The 12,817-nt window shown below is 40.4% G+C and overlaps 1 protein-coding gene and 1 pseudogene across 10 annotated transcripts in view; one reads left to right on the top strand and one right to left on the bottom strand.

Moving 5' to 3' along the window:
• The window catches only part of CTTNBP2 (cortactin binding protein 2), a 376,816-nt gene that overhangs the window by 3,044 nt on the left and 360,955 nt on the right, over positions 1-12,817 (bottom strand). For 9 of the 10 annotated variants that reach the window (XM_074367170.1, XM_074367169.1, XM_074367171.1 and 6 more), the window contains 6 exons: positions 10,002-10,180; positions 7,604-7,803; positions 7,088-7,270; positions 3,997-4,060; positions 2,779-2,911; positions 1,759-1,860 (listed from right to left, as the gene is read on the bottom strand). In XM_074367170.1, the coding sequence (XP_074223271.1) occupies positions 1,759-1,860; positions 2,779-2,911; positions 3,997-4,060; positions 7,088-7,270; positions 7,604-7,803; positions 10,002-10,180 (861 nt within the window). Of the gene's footprint in view, positions 1-1,758; positions 1,861-2,778; positions 2,990-3,996; positions 4,061-7,087; positions 7,271-7,603; positions 7,804-10,001; positions 10,181-12,817 lie in introns of those variants that run through there. The other variant, XR_012508104.1, reaches the window with a different exon arrangement.
• On the top strand, positions 11,705-11,802 carry LOC123614722 (U6 spliceosomal RNA; annotated as a pseudogene).

The raw sequence follows: 12,817 nt of genomic DNA, 5'->3' as shown, positions 1-12,817 counted from the left end.
GGCCCCTCTCTGACCAAACAGGAGAAACTGATTTCAACTAACACAGAAGCTATTCGTTCTAAAGGGAATTACTTCCTGATAACAGAAGAAACTGGGCATCTAACCAAGAAATACTCGCTGAGTTTATCAGGCTAGAAAAGGCAGAAGCCTGCGAAGATTTCAGGACGCCGCCAAACCCAAACGAATATTACTTCGCCCTCTGCTGGTAGGTTCAGATAAAAACATGTAACCTTGGGGGGAATAGTCCCTGGAACGGGTTCAGTGGGCAAAGGAAGAACGGCAGGCAGCTGGCCTAACACCCACATCAAACACACCTTTAAACGACTCCATGGTTCTTTTTAAGAGCCCGGAAAGTATAAAAGGACCTATTTTTAAGGTCCCTTTTAAGGTGTCCAGAGCTTATCTTACTTTCAGTATGTTCTTTTAATGGACAGTACCTTACTGTGCCAACCCTAATAATATGGTCATGTCACAGCAACAGGTACAAAACTGTCTCCCTTAACACTGGTCAACAGCAGCCAGTTACCAGCAGTGGACGTTTTTTATACCAGAAAGTGACTGGGCCAGTGGAGACAGGGCGGCTTAGGGCTCCTCTTCCCACTGACTGTCCTACGAGGAATCCTAAAGCAGATTCCTGGAGGCTTAAGGAAAGTATTCTGAACCACAGCTCAGGGACAGCTCCTGACCAAAGTATTCTCCAGCCCGAATTCTCACTAGAGACCCCAGGTCACCTCCTTAGTCATCCTCCCTTACCTGCTCTGCAAGTTATGCTTTTACTGTGCTTCTAAACTGTTCCCACTTGGGAAAAAGCAAAGCAGACACTCTAGAGAGTGAGCCAGGGAGGTCGTGCTCTTCTTCACCAACGGTCAAGTTATATATTTCTTACATGGGACCACAGCCTCGTCACTGTTCCCCCTGACACCCACAGCCCCACAGTTTCACATGTAACTCATCAGGGCTGAAACCCAGTGAAGCAGTGAGAGGGCAGGGGAGCTGAGGAGGAGGAATAATTCAGAGGTCTCACCACACTCATTTGAGAATCTGCCCTCTGTGCTCCCCCACACAGGGTTGTGTCCGCTGCCATCGGAGGGGACGAGAACAGGATGTGAACCACGACTGACATGGCTTGGTGAGCAAACCACACATTATTAAACGCCTCTTGCAAAATGTGCAGCCTCACAAAATCACTGCTGGGTAAGGAGCAGTTTTACTGTTTCCGTTCACCAGGAGGATCAGGCTGGGCCATCTCTTGGCATTTATTAACAAATCTTTTAAATTATTTCAAGAGGTTAATGAACTCTGTAGGAATCTGGGCTCCTCTATCTGACATTCCGATTTGTTTTTAAAGGAAAGACTCTCACTGAAACATCATGCGTGATATAGCAAGTTAAAGCAAGCCAGAAATGAGACTGTGTGTAGAAGACCTTTAGGTTATCACTTGGCCCCTTGCTGTAAATTAACTCCAATTTTCCAAAATAGTTCTCAGATGAAAATCAATGTTTCCTTTTAAAGTAGAACAAAGAAGACAGAAGTTACATTAGTTCTAGTTTTGGCATAAAGTAATGAAACCAAATTTTGGCATCAAATAGAAGGGGGAAAAAAAGTAATGCTTTTTCTATGTGATTCTTTCAAGCTATTACCCCAACAGCGATCTTTCTAACCTTGATTACTTAATGAACACTTGCTTAAAAGTAACCTGGTGATGCACATTTGTGAAGTCAATTCTTTGTCCCATTCTGGAGGGAGAGGGGCACTTACCTTTTGTGACACTGGCATTCTTGAATTATTAACAGTTGCTGAAAATACAGGATTGTTTCCTGAACTATCAAACCTCCTCAAGTCATCCCTGGAATCTGCAATCTGGAAAATACACAGTTTATCAAGTTGTGTTTTCAGTTACACTGTGACATATTCAAGGTAAGACAAAGTCACTGTGGAAGGCCAGAAGTGTGATCCTTCTGTTGTCTGTCTGAAGTTCTACCGAACAGACCCTCAAATCCTATACTGTATACGTGAAGCCTTCATGGGAAACTAACAGCAAATGCGTAAGAAATAGTCTAAGAAAAAAGATAACCACCAACGTTTTGCGAATTTTATATTCTTATTTTTCCAGTGGCTAAATAAGGAATTCAATTCTACTTAGTCCTAAATATAAAAGGGGAGTCTTTCAGTGGAACCTGTACAAGTTATAACTACCTTCCTTCTCCCTTTGAAGTAAAAGGCATTTATCAAGGAAGTTAGGTCAGCGTTGCTGCAGATAGCAGAGCGCCAGAACAGGCTGAGCTCGCTGCTGTAATAATGCTTTGAGACTGTGGGCCATTGATGTCCATATTTGGATCTCACATTTCATAGTTTAAAGACTCTGACTCAACAAATTATACAGGCCACTCATTTTTCTTATTTGTTAAGGAGAGTTGTTGCTTTATCCAGAACACAAGTCTGCTGTAATGTTCTCTTACAGATAGATGACTTATAGGCCAAAGTTAGAATATGGAAAGGAAAAGGATGTGTTGGTGTAACTCGTGGTAAGACGATTAACATATGCAATTTTAACTTCAAGGTTTTCAGACTAGCTGTGCTAAGTAGGGCTTTCGTCTTGTATAAATGATATTTTGGAAGGAAGTGCTATTCTAAGCAAGGTAAGGGGTGTTTTGATTTGGAGCATTAACTATAAGGAATTACTATCAGGGAGTGAATGTTATGATGTGGCTCCAAGAAGTCTCTGCTGCTGGGTGGAGCCAGTGTCCTCCCTGATGTGCCCTGATGTGTCCTGCTTACCTTGCTTATATCAGATTCAGATTTGCTGGAACACATGCTCTGAAGTTCCTTCACAAGGTCTGCTTCATCGTCTGAACCCAGAGATAGTCTTTGATCCAAATTCAACGTCAGTGATAGATCATTCTCTAAAGACCTACCACACAGTTCAGAAAAGAGTTTTTCAAATGGAGAGCAACAGTCCAATTCCCAATATGGAACCTAGACACCACAGCTTTTTTGGGGGATTTGGTGGAGGGTAGGAAGAAAAAATTTAATATCCTTTAAAGGCATTCATAAGCGTCATTTAAGGCAACAACCCACTCCCATTGGATTTTGTAACTCCCACTCAAAATTCTCTATAGGATAAAATTATATTACACAAAGAAATCCACGTTGTCTTGTAACATTCCAGTCTCCATACACTTCCCTTTTCTTCTGTCTCCAAGGCTAAGACACTGAACACTCTGGTGTAGGGGGCAGTGGGATAGTGGAGAAAATATGAATCTACCACTTAGCACTATGGCCTGGGTCAGATTTCTTTTTTGGACTCAACACCTCAGCTCCTGGGCTCCCTTACCTTAACAAATTCCTTATACTGCATCATAGAGTTAGCACAAAAAATTATATAGGTTGTTGACTACAGCAGATCTAACAGTGGGCCTGGCAGAAACAAGCACGTGAGACATTCCTTTACCTCCCTTCACCCTCTCCCCTTCTGTAATTCTGGCCACAGGAGCTTAAACGTTACCTGCCAAGTGAGAGGGCACACAATTTACTCAACCACACGGGGGACCTATTTACAAATACTTTAGCTTAACCAATTTGGAGCTATACTCAATTCCCTAGGAGCAACATAAGAGAATAAGTAGTGCTATGTTTGTGTAACTCTTACCATTAAAAAAAAATGATAGCATTTAAAGCCTGTTTAAAAGTTCACAAATGCAGGGTTTTACCCTATCTTTGCAAATGCATTAAGAAGAATAATCAAATTTGATACAAAATGAAGTCAATGATATTTCTAACCTTTTAACAAACTAAAAGCAAACTAGGCTATTATTGTTCTATTAAGCTTAAGGAACTTTTTTTCTTTAGATTTCATTCATTTGTTAGATTTCAGTTTAATACTAGCAGTTGAATGACCTCTATGCTTTTTAAGAAATTATATTAACAGCATAAATGGTGCACAAACTACTAAGAATGTATTGTTTGTCACGAGTTAAATCTGCAAGGTAAACTTACTTTTGTTTTGACAGAGAAGCATTCCTGTTACAATTCAGCTGTAATATAGTCTTATTTTTGATACCTGTTTAAAGAAAAATTGTAAGCATTTTAAAAGAATGTCCCTGCGCATTTTTTAATGAAGTACAGTCAGTTTACAGTGTTGTATCAGTTTCTTAGTACAGAGTAATTGTTTTTGGATTAAATCCATCTCTTAAGACACTGTGGAAAGGTCAGGGAATGACGACCTCATGTATATTTATAACTAAAGTCAGTACAACTCATACCGCCTGAGGTTGAATCCGGGAATCCTGAACTCTGCTTTCATCAATGGACCCTATTCTTCCTGGTCCATTCCCCATGCCCTTAGGCCTTTGTTCTCAGAGTACCTAAAAAGGAGTTAATACCTGCTTTTTGAGATGGTAATTTCCCTTTCTCTACTTTTTCTAACACTACTGACTATAGGTTAAGCAGAGCTTTTGATGTGAGGGCCCCATGATGTATTACAGTGCAGGTGGCGTTAATAGTGTAGAAATTTAACTTTGTCAAAGTAGAAACAGTATACAAAAAGTCACACCATTAAGAAATACTGCATATCATACCAGTATTTCAAACTGCAGATTTCATTAAAAAAAACCCCAAGAAACAGAATAGGAAATAATATCAGACTATAATGCCTGCAGTAAACATATCAATTTGTGTGTAACTAGTCATGCTTTCAATTATTTCTCACTGTGGGTTATAGTCAGAGTACGAGAAAGCCACTTCCAAATCAAGATGTCTGTTTCTGTAATACAGTCTGCATTTGCTTCTGAGTGAATTCTAAAATTGTATGAATGGTGCTAGCACAGATTATCTCTAAAGAATGATTCTGAAATTTCCTGACCAAAGGCAGATCATCAGAGAATCTCTGTACTAGTTTCGTCATCGATACTTCTGTCATCATTGTCCGAAAGCATAAACCAGCAGTTTTGCCCTAATTACCAGATGATAAGCGCACAGGCTTGGGCCCTGTGCTCCAGAAGCCTGTGACCTGCATCTCTGTAATTTAGGTCAGCAAAGAGGCGGTGTCTTTACCACATTCCATGAGCTTCCACAGTGGTCTGCAGGGACGGCACCTTTTGCATTTCCTATTCTGGTATTTTTTTAAACAATGATTTTAAAAAACCAAAATTCAACCCAAGCCTTGTTGTAATGACTTTGTATCAAATGTAATATTACTATTCTAAAAAATACCTAGAGGCATGTCCATCTTGGTTCTTAACCAGTGGTTTATTCACCTTAACACAGAGATTTATAAAATTCGTTGGCCAGTGTTTAAGTCATTGTAAACCTATAGTTGCACACAATTTCATTCATCTTTCAAGTAAGTTTTCATACTTCCAAGAATATCCGATATATCCAGTAGTTCTAAAACTAATTACTGAACATATAAATGAATTTAAAATCTTAATATTTTGCATAATAGTCTGCCAAGTTAGACTTATTTCCGTAATATTAAGTTCATATTCATTTAATGGGTTTTGTTTGTCAACTCTGAAGTATACTGACAAAGCTTATTGTTTAGGTAATTACTTAGCTCAGGAAAGAGGCTGATCCTGAACCCTCAAAAAATTCTAACGCCCTTGGAAATGCTACAGTGAAGAGCCTGCATGGTGTGCAGGTATGACTGCCATGGGTTGTTCCATGTGCCGCAGGATTAGAGGGGCACAGATGGAAGAAAACAGCATTGGACTTGCAAGACACAAAAACACGGATTACAGAACCCCGTGGTTGTAGAGGGCATTTGGAGCAGGCAGCCACGGGTTTCGTAGCCTCAGTTTTGGTATCTGTAAAAACAGAGGTGGTAATCCTCATCACAGAGCTCTTTTGAATACTAGCAAGGGATAGAGAGGTGGAAGGTATAATCCTCGCTACAGAAGTTCATGTAGGGGAGTCTCTTGGGGGACTGGAGTCTAATGACTTTATTCCATGAATCAAACATCATTACTTCTAACTTTAGGAAGTAATGGCAAGCTTTTGGGATCAGAATGTATCCTACTATAAATATATAACACTTATTTTACAGTGAGAGTTTATATACTTTTTTCTAGTGACTGTCTATTTAATCATTTTTTAAAAAGTGGTCACAATTTATCATCACATACTTGGGGTAATTACAAAGCTCTGGAATGTATTGATATGGTCAAAAGCCATAAATTTTTATTAAAAATCAATACAAGCTTAAATATGGAAATATATTAACAAAACAACTTTTTCTGTTATAAGAAATATAAGATTTCAGGCATCGTATCTTATTATTTAGCAACCCCTCTGCTGTAAAGTTGCCATAAAATTGCATAAAACAGACTACTTCAGGAGCCCCCTTATACCCTAAAGACCTAAAATTAATTACATATATTAGAAATCCTCAATGCATGTGAGGTTGGAACATCATTCTTCCTCAAACATGATCTTTAGGGAGGACATTTGTAATCTGTACAATTGCTGATTATCCTATTGTCAAAGCCAACACCAGAGATAAATTATTCTTTGTTAGAATGAAAACTTACACATTTCTTTTCTGTATATGATACCTATTACAGAATCTGCTCAGTGACTTACTAGAATGTCAGCTACATGAGGGGAGGGGTTTTTCTCTCCTGTTTTCACTTCTGTGTTTCCAGTGCTTAGAATAAGACTTGGGACAAGGTACATCCCATGTGTAAAAGAGCAGCATGTGAAAGACCTTAGCACACTCCTAAGCGTTTAAGGTTGGCTTAGGAATGCACTTTGGCATATTTCTTTCCTTTTATGGGTCAATTCTTATTATAGACATCCATAATTGTGTGGATCCTAAGAAAGTCAAATTAATCAAAACCAGATGATCATTAACAGGCTAAAGAAAAAATTAATTTCAGAATTCTAGTATAAAAGGTTATTTTTTCATGTAGGGTGCTCTCAGTATTTTTAAAATGTACCTACTAGATGTACTTTATTCCATGAAAATATGCATTGAAATACTCAGTTTTGTTTTGCTAAATGCATAATGATAAAAATAAAAGCACATCTGCATTCAGAAACCACCTATGGGTGCCCACATATGTGTAGGTGACATGACTGGCCCCCTTACCTTCCTCACTCAGGTCCGGCTTGTTCCAGGTGGGTGAAGAGAAACGGCCAGACTTCTTGCGAGGACTGGTGCTCACCTTTCTCCAGGCACCGCTTTCTTTCTTTTTGCTACAACTGTTGTAACTTGAAACTAGGGATAAAGGGAAACTTCCTCCTTTGAAATCAGCTGTATGCTGGTCCAGCTCTGAAACGACACAAAGGAGAGCAGTGATAATGCGGTTTCATGGAGTCAAGCAAAATCCATTTCCAGTTCCCAAAGAAATAGCCTCTTCAGAATCATGGGCCTGCTTCATACTCATTCAGAGGTTTTGTCAACCAGCAAACTTTACTTTGAAGTCTGGTAAAGGTGAGCCAGTAATTAAAAAACAGGTGAGTTCTCGAGCAATGTTGTGAAACATCCATTATGATGAGATAATTTCTCTAGTTACAAAGAGAATAGAGAGCTCCCTAAAACCTAATTCAAACAAGTCTTACATAGTGTGTGAATTTCCTCTCCTCCCAGCATGAACCCACATACCTGCTCTCTGGAGGGGACAGCCATGCAGAACAGCTTTATTAAGCAAGATGCTGAGAGCAGCTCTCACCACAGCCTGCTGCCCTTGGCTGGGGTTTTTGGTTGTGTGCCCAAGGCCCGGCTGTCTTTTCACAGAGGCTCTGGACAGTATTGCTTCTTGAACTCGGGGTGCAATGACAGCATTCCACAGCTTAGACATCCACCTTGTGAGAGAGGGGCGGGTTCACCGTTAGGACCAGACCTCTCGTAAATCACATTATGAGGGACAGGTTTGAGGACCATGAAACAAAACCTAAGTGTTCTATGTATATCCTACGTTTCCCAGGTAGTTTTGGAGTAAGTGAAATTATCCAATACCAAAGTAGTTTGAATTTTCCTTAAAAATGCAGTTATTTCAAATGAAACTATTCACATATCTCTTTCCTTTTTCTTTATAAGATCTTGGAGATCAGGAATCAATGCTTGAGTTTTGAACAGATGAATGCACAAATAAGTATTTATTTATTGTAAGGAGGAAAGGGGATGACTTTACAGAGTGAAGCAGTCTGGGAAAAAAAGATTGCCTGAAAGTCTGTGTCTAAACACCTTAAACTTATTTGCCATTTTCCTTAGTAAGACACATATATTGTATTTTAATATTTCTGCAGTGGGGATTCACTTTATAATCAGTGGCAAATTAAATCTGCCTACCCCAAGGCGGGGGTGGGTGTCAGCGGCTACGTGTGGAGGGTTAGACCATAGAGGGGATAGTCAACCAGCCATCACCTCAGCTGGACTCTCACATTAAGAGCTGTAGCTGTGGGACTTGAGCCCAAATTTGAAGCCCTCAATGCCAATTAAGATTCTTTCAAAAAAGATGACACTTTGTTGTAGCATTAAAAAAAAAAAAAAAAACAACCAGTTAATACAATTAAAGGCTGTAGCTAAAACTGCTTCTCCCAGAATGGGAAACTTGTCAAAGCTATTAGGTTATTGGCCTTTCAAGACTGTAAACACTGTTCCCCAGACATCAAGCATCTGTCTATGGTCAGCTGCTTTGTTCATGTCTAGTGATACATAATTCAGAAAAAAAAAAAAAGTACACAATTACTCCTAAAGTTGCTAGAGGGGTAAAGATCATAAGCTTTGGCAAAAAAAATTTCTTAACTCCCATAAATGTTGGGAGACAGCTATCCACAGCATCTCTGTACCTCCTGTGTCAGCTGCTGTTCTGGACTAGCTTTTCAAGGATGTTAGTACAACAAACAGACTGGGAAAAGAGAGACACTGCCTCCTTCTGGAGCAGAGGGCAGACTTGTTTCCTGAGCAGGATAATGAAAATTTTTCCTTCCAGGACAAAAGACACATAGCTTTGCCAGCATCTCCTGTTAGAAGACAGGGTGATTCCCACCCAAGCTCGAAGTTCCACAGCTTTGGTGCAAAGCCAGCGTCCACCTGGGCCACTAGGCATCACCCTGTGGGACCGAGAAGCTGGGGGAACTGATGCACACATGAAACCTAGGCTGTGGCTGTGCTGTGAGTGGTGAAGTGCTGGCTTCTGACCCAGCGGCAGGTAAACCTGTCAGCTTACAAACAGTGTAAAAACCTCAGAGCTTCTACTTCTTGACAAAGACTGCTCCAAACGGGAAAGGCCAAAATTGGCTCCTGAGAATCTAAATCTTGAGACTCTGAAAAGGCTTAAATTTAATCATGATACTAATAAAGGGGTAATTATATGAATAAATGTATTTCTGCTTTTTAACAAGAAAATGCTGTGTATTTTTTAATATAGCACTTCTTCTTTTCCCCCAGTGAGCTATTACTAAATTGACAGTTTGTCTTACAAAAGAGAAGATACATTATTTGTAGTCCCTGCTTTCCAAAATGGATTTCTGCCCAGGATGCCAGAAAGCACAGAATCAAATCTAATAGCTAATCTCAGAACCCTAAGTAAGCTGGATGGAGAGAAGTTTTTCCTCTTCTCAATTTCCTTCTGATTTTCTATCTCATTAACCTTATTTTATACATATATATATATAGTCTGTTCTCATAAGCTGCACCAAAGGAAAACCTAGTAAGTACGTAAGTCCCAATAATAAAAGAGGAAGCTTTTCACTTCATCAACAGAATGAAGTTGTGTCTTTTTTCTTTTTGGTTATAGGATCCTTGACCGAACGTGTCACGTGGACCTCCCTCAGGAGACACTGCACAGCAAGTCGCACCCAACTCAGATAAGAGTTTTGTAAACAGAGGGAAACTGCTATCGATCTAGTCTTAGCAAAAAGTTTCCCTAGGAACTACTCAACAGACAAGTCATGGTGTCCCTGCTGATGACAGGAGCTGCCCCTGCAGCTTTCCCACTCGCTCCCAAACTGGCCTGGGCTCTACTTTACATGGGCGAAGAAGGAGAAATGACACTTACTTCACTGTTGCTTGCGCATGCCCTGGGATTACAGGACAAGACAGGAAGTACTTTGGCCCAAGAAGCGCTTCCGGTGTGCCCAAGCGGGCCAGGCACGCGTTGAGCTGGTGCCAGACAGCCAGGGCCCAGTCGACCGTCTTGCACACGGGATCGCAGGGAGAGGGCACCTGCCCTCGGAACTAGAGACACAGGGAGGAGGAAGGCAGGGGCTCAGTTTAGAACAGGGATGCTTTTCCTTTTGTTTCTATCACTCCAAAATTAAAAAGATAAAACATTTACAACTGTAAAACAAAAATGTAGCCGATTTTGATTTTACCCCCACCTGGGGTGGCTGAAGGAGGGATAGGTAACAGCACGCTCTATTACGTGTGTAAGCGTGAGCTGCAGAGACCTCTGTAGCCTGTTACATGAAATGCAAGGACGCAGATACAACAGTGCAGTAAGACACCTCGGATGAATTCTTACACATCACTTCTGGAAGAAACCAGTCTTCACACGTACAGAGAGTACCTCACAAGGTCTTGCAAACAGTAGGTGTTCAAGAAAGGATTCTGAATAAATGAATAAAGATGATATGAAATAGTTCAATAATTTGGGTAAGTGATAAGATGTACCATGGCATGGTATCTGTGGCATGTTCACCTTGTATTTTAATTTCCCTAGAATGCAAGTCAGCTAAAATGCTAACTTTGTTAAAATGTACAGAGTTCTGCTGGCATAAGGAAATTCATTTGTTTTCAAATTTTAAAATGTGTATATTTTAAGTAATACTGTATAGTACACATAGTTTAATGGGAGCAATTCTCTTTAGAATTATATTCTATAAAATAGAATCCTTTTTTGGTAGCACAGAAGGTTCATAAAAGGATGAAGATTTACTTACTATGAGGAGAAATCTCAATAATTTAGAATTATTTCACAGTTAACTGTATTTTGTAAGAAAGCGGATTCATGTAAACCTTTACCAAATAATTATGATATTAAGACTGAGGATAATATATGAATATTTGTATGTCCTACATGAAGGGGTAGAATTTGGTATAGAAAAAAAATTAAAGAGGGGCTCAGTGACTAGCAGCTCCACTAAAGTGACATCAGTGTGCTACATGAGGCTTAGGGATCTGTTAGAATTTCCCTTTTCTTCAAAAAAAGGAACAATCATATTTCTCCCACTTTCTCCAGTATTCTTCTAGCAAGAATAATGAGATCATTTGCTACAGTTAGTAAGTTGAATATTATTAACTTCCTACTAAAGAGCACAATTATTATTTTTTAAATACTAGAAGCCTGATACTGTCCTAAAAGATAAGTTTACCTGTATCCCTGTGAGGAACTGGAAGAAGAAATTGTGAACAAGTGCCAGTGTGCTTCTGAGAGCCCCAAAGATTTGGTTCTATCCTGCAGTTACAAGATTTCTAAAGTTTTGCAGGAGGCATTCATTCCCATTGTGCACTCACACCAGGAGCCCATTTTATTAACCTACCTGAGTGATTCCTGGTAAGTCAAAGCCATTACCCTTTCCCCTCCCTTCTATTCTTCACAGCACACCCCAAGTGCCTGTTCTCAAACACAACGGAGGAAAAGTGTGTAGCTTGAAGCTTGGAATTTTCCTTTCAAAATAAGTACAATCAATCCTTCTCAAAGTATGTTCACCAGAGAGCTGGAGAAGGGGAAAAGGAGGGACATTTTATCTGAAACAGTGCTGTATCTACAGAACCAAACTGGTAAACTGGTACCTTTCAGAGAAGCATGGCCCCTGCGTAAGGAAGACATGCAAATTTGTGACGCATTCTGTTTTTCTCTTAGGTAAACTAGGGACTTTGATGTGTCATGTAGGTTCCTCCTTGATAAGAAAATGTACCATTCTGGTGATAACAGGGGAAGCTATGCATGTTTGGGGAGCAAGGGGTATATCAGAAATCTCTGTACCTTCCTTTCAATTTTATTGTAAATCTAAAACTGCTCTTAAAAAGTAAAGTCTTTAAGAAAAACTGGCAATTTTGCAATTATTTATGCAATATTTTTGGCAATAAGATTTAAATATTTAAAGTGATGAAGTTAACGGAAATCTCTGTAATTAGGAAAGCTGCAGACCTGTGACTGTCTTTTCCTTACCTTCCCTCCTACTGGTTGAGGTTGTACATTATACGTGCTTTGGTCAAAAGCATGTATTTATGACCAGGCAACTGACTTTAGCAGAGCTTGGGGCAGAAGACTTCTGATTAAATTAGAAATTTCAGAAACTAATTCAAATCCCTAGTGGCAGGCAGGCACTGTTCACAAAATCACTGAAGGGGTTCCCACCCGACTCTTCTCCCTCAGCCTGCCTCCCCTGCCCCACCCCACATGTGCACGTACAGTCACATGCTCTCACACAACAGACACAGAGTTTTGTTCAGGAATTTGGTGGAGCACTTTGCTCTTGGGAAGGTCATTGTAGCCATGGTATGGGGTGGAGGGGTGGGCATGAAAGTATTCTAGTTAATGAGCCATTAAGGGCAAGTGTTAGGTTTCTGGGAGTTTCAGAAAAAGCTGCTTTCCTCCCCAATAAGGAGGAGATGGAGGATGCTGAGCTTCCTCTCTGCACAGCATCCTGCTTCCTGCTGGGGGTCCAGGGGCGGGGGGCACATATGTGTGAGGGTGTGGTACCCGAAGCCCTGCAGACATCCTGCACTCCTGAACGGCGGTCAAGAGACTCACCCAGATCTGAGCTCCTGCCATCATGGAGGTGTGAATGGACGGCAGCAACACCTTCCAGAAGACGTCTGGTTATGTAAGGAGAGAAGCCTCTCTTTGTGAAGCGGCTAGCAGTGGGG

Source organism: Camelus bactrianus, chromosome 7 (assembly GCF_048773025.1).
Source record: "Camelus bactrianus isolate YW-2024 breed Bactrian camel chromosome 7, ASM4877302v1, whole genome shotgun sequence".
In the NCBI taxonomy this organism is placed as follows: domain Eukaryota; kingdom Metazoa; phylum Chordata; class Mammalia; order Artiodactyla; family Camelidae; genus Camelus; species Camelus bactrianus.
This window is presented reverse-complemented; position numbering and strand designations above follow the sequence as displayed.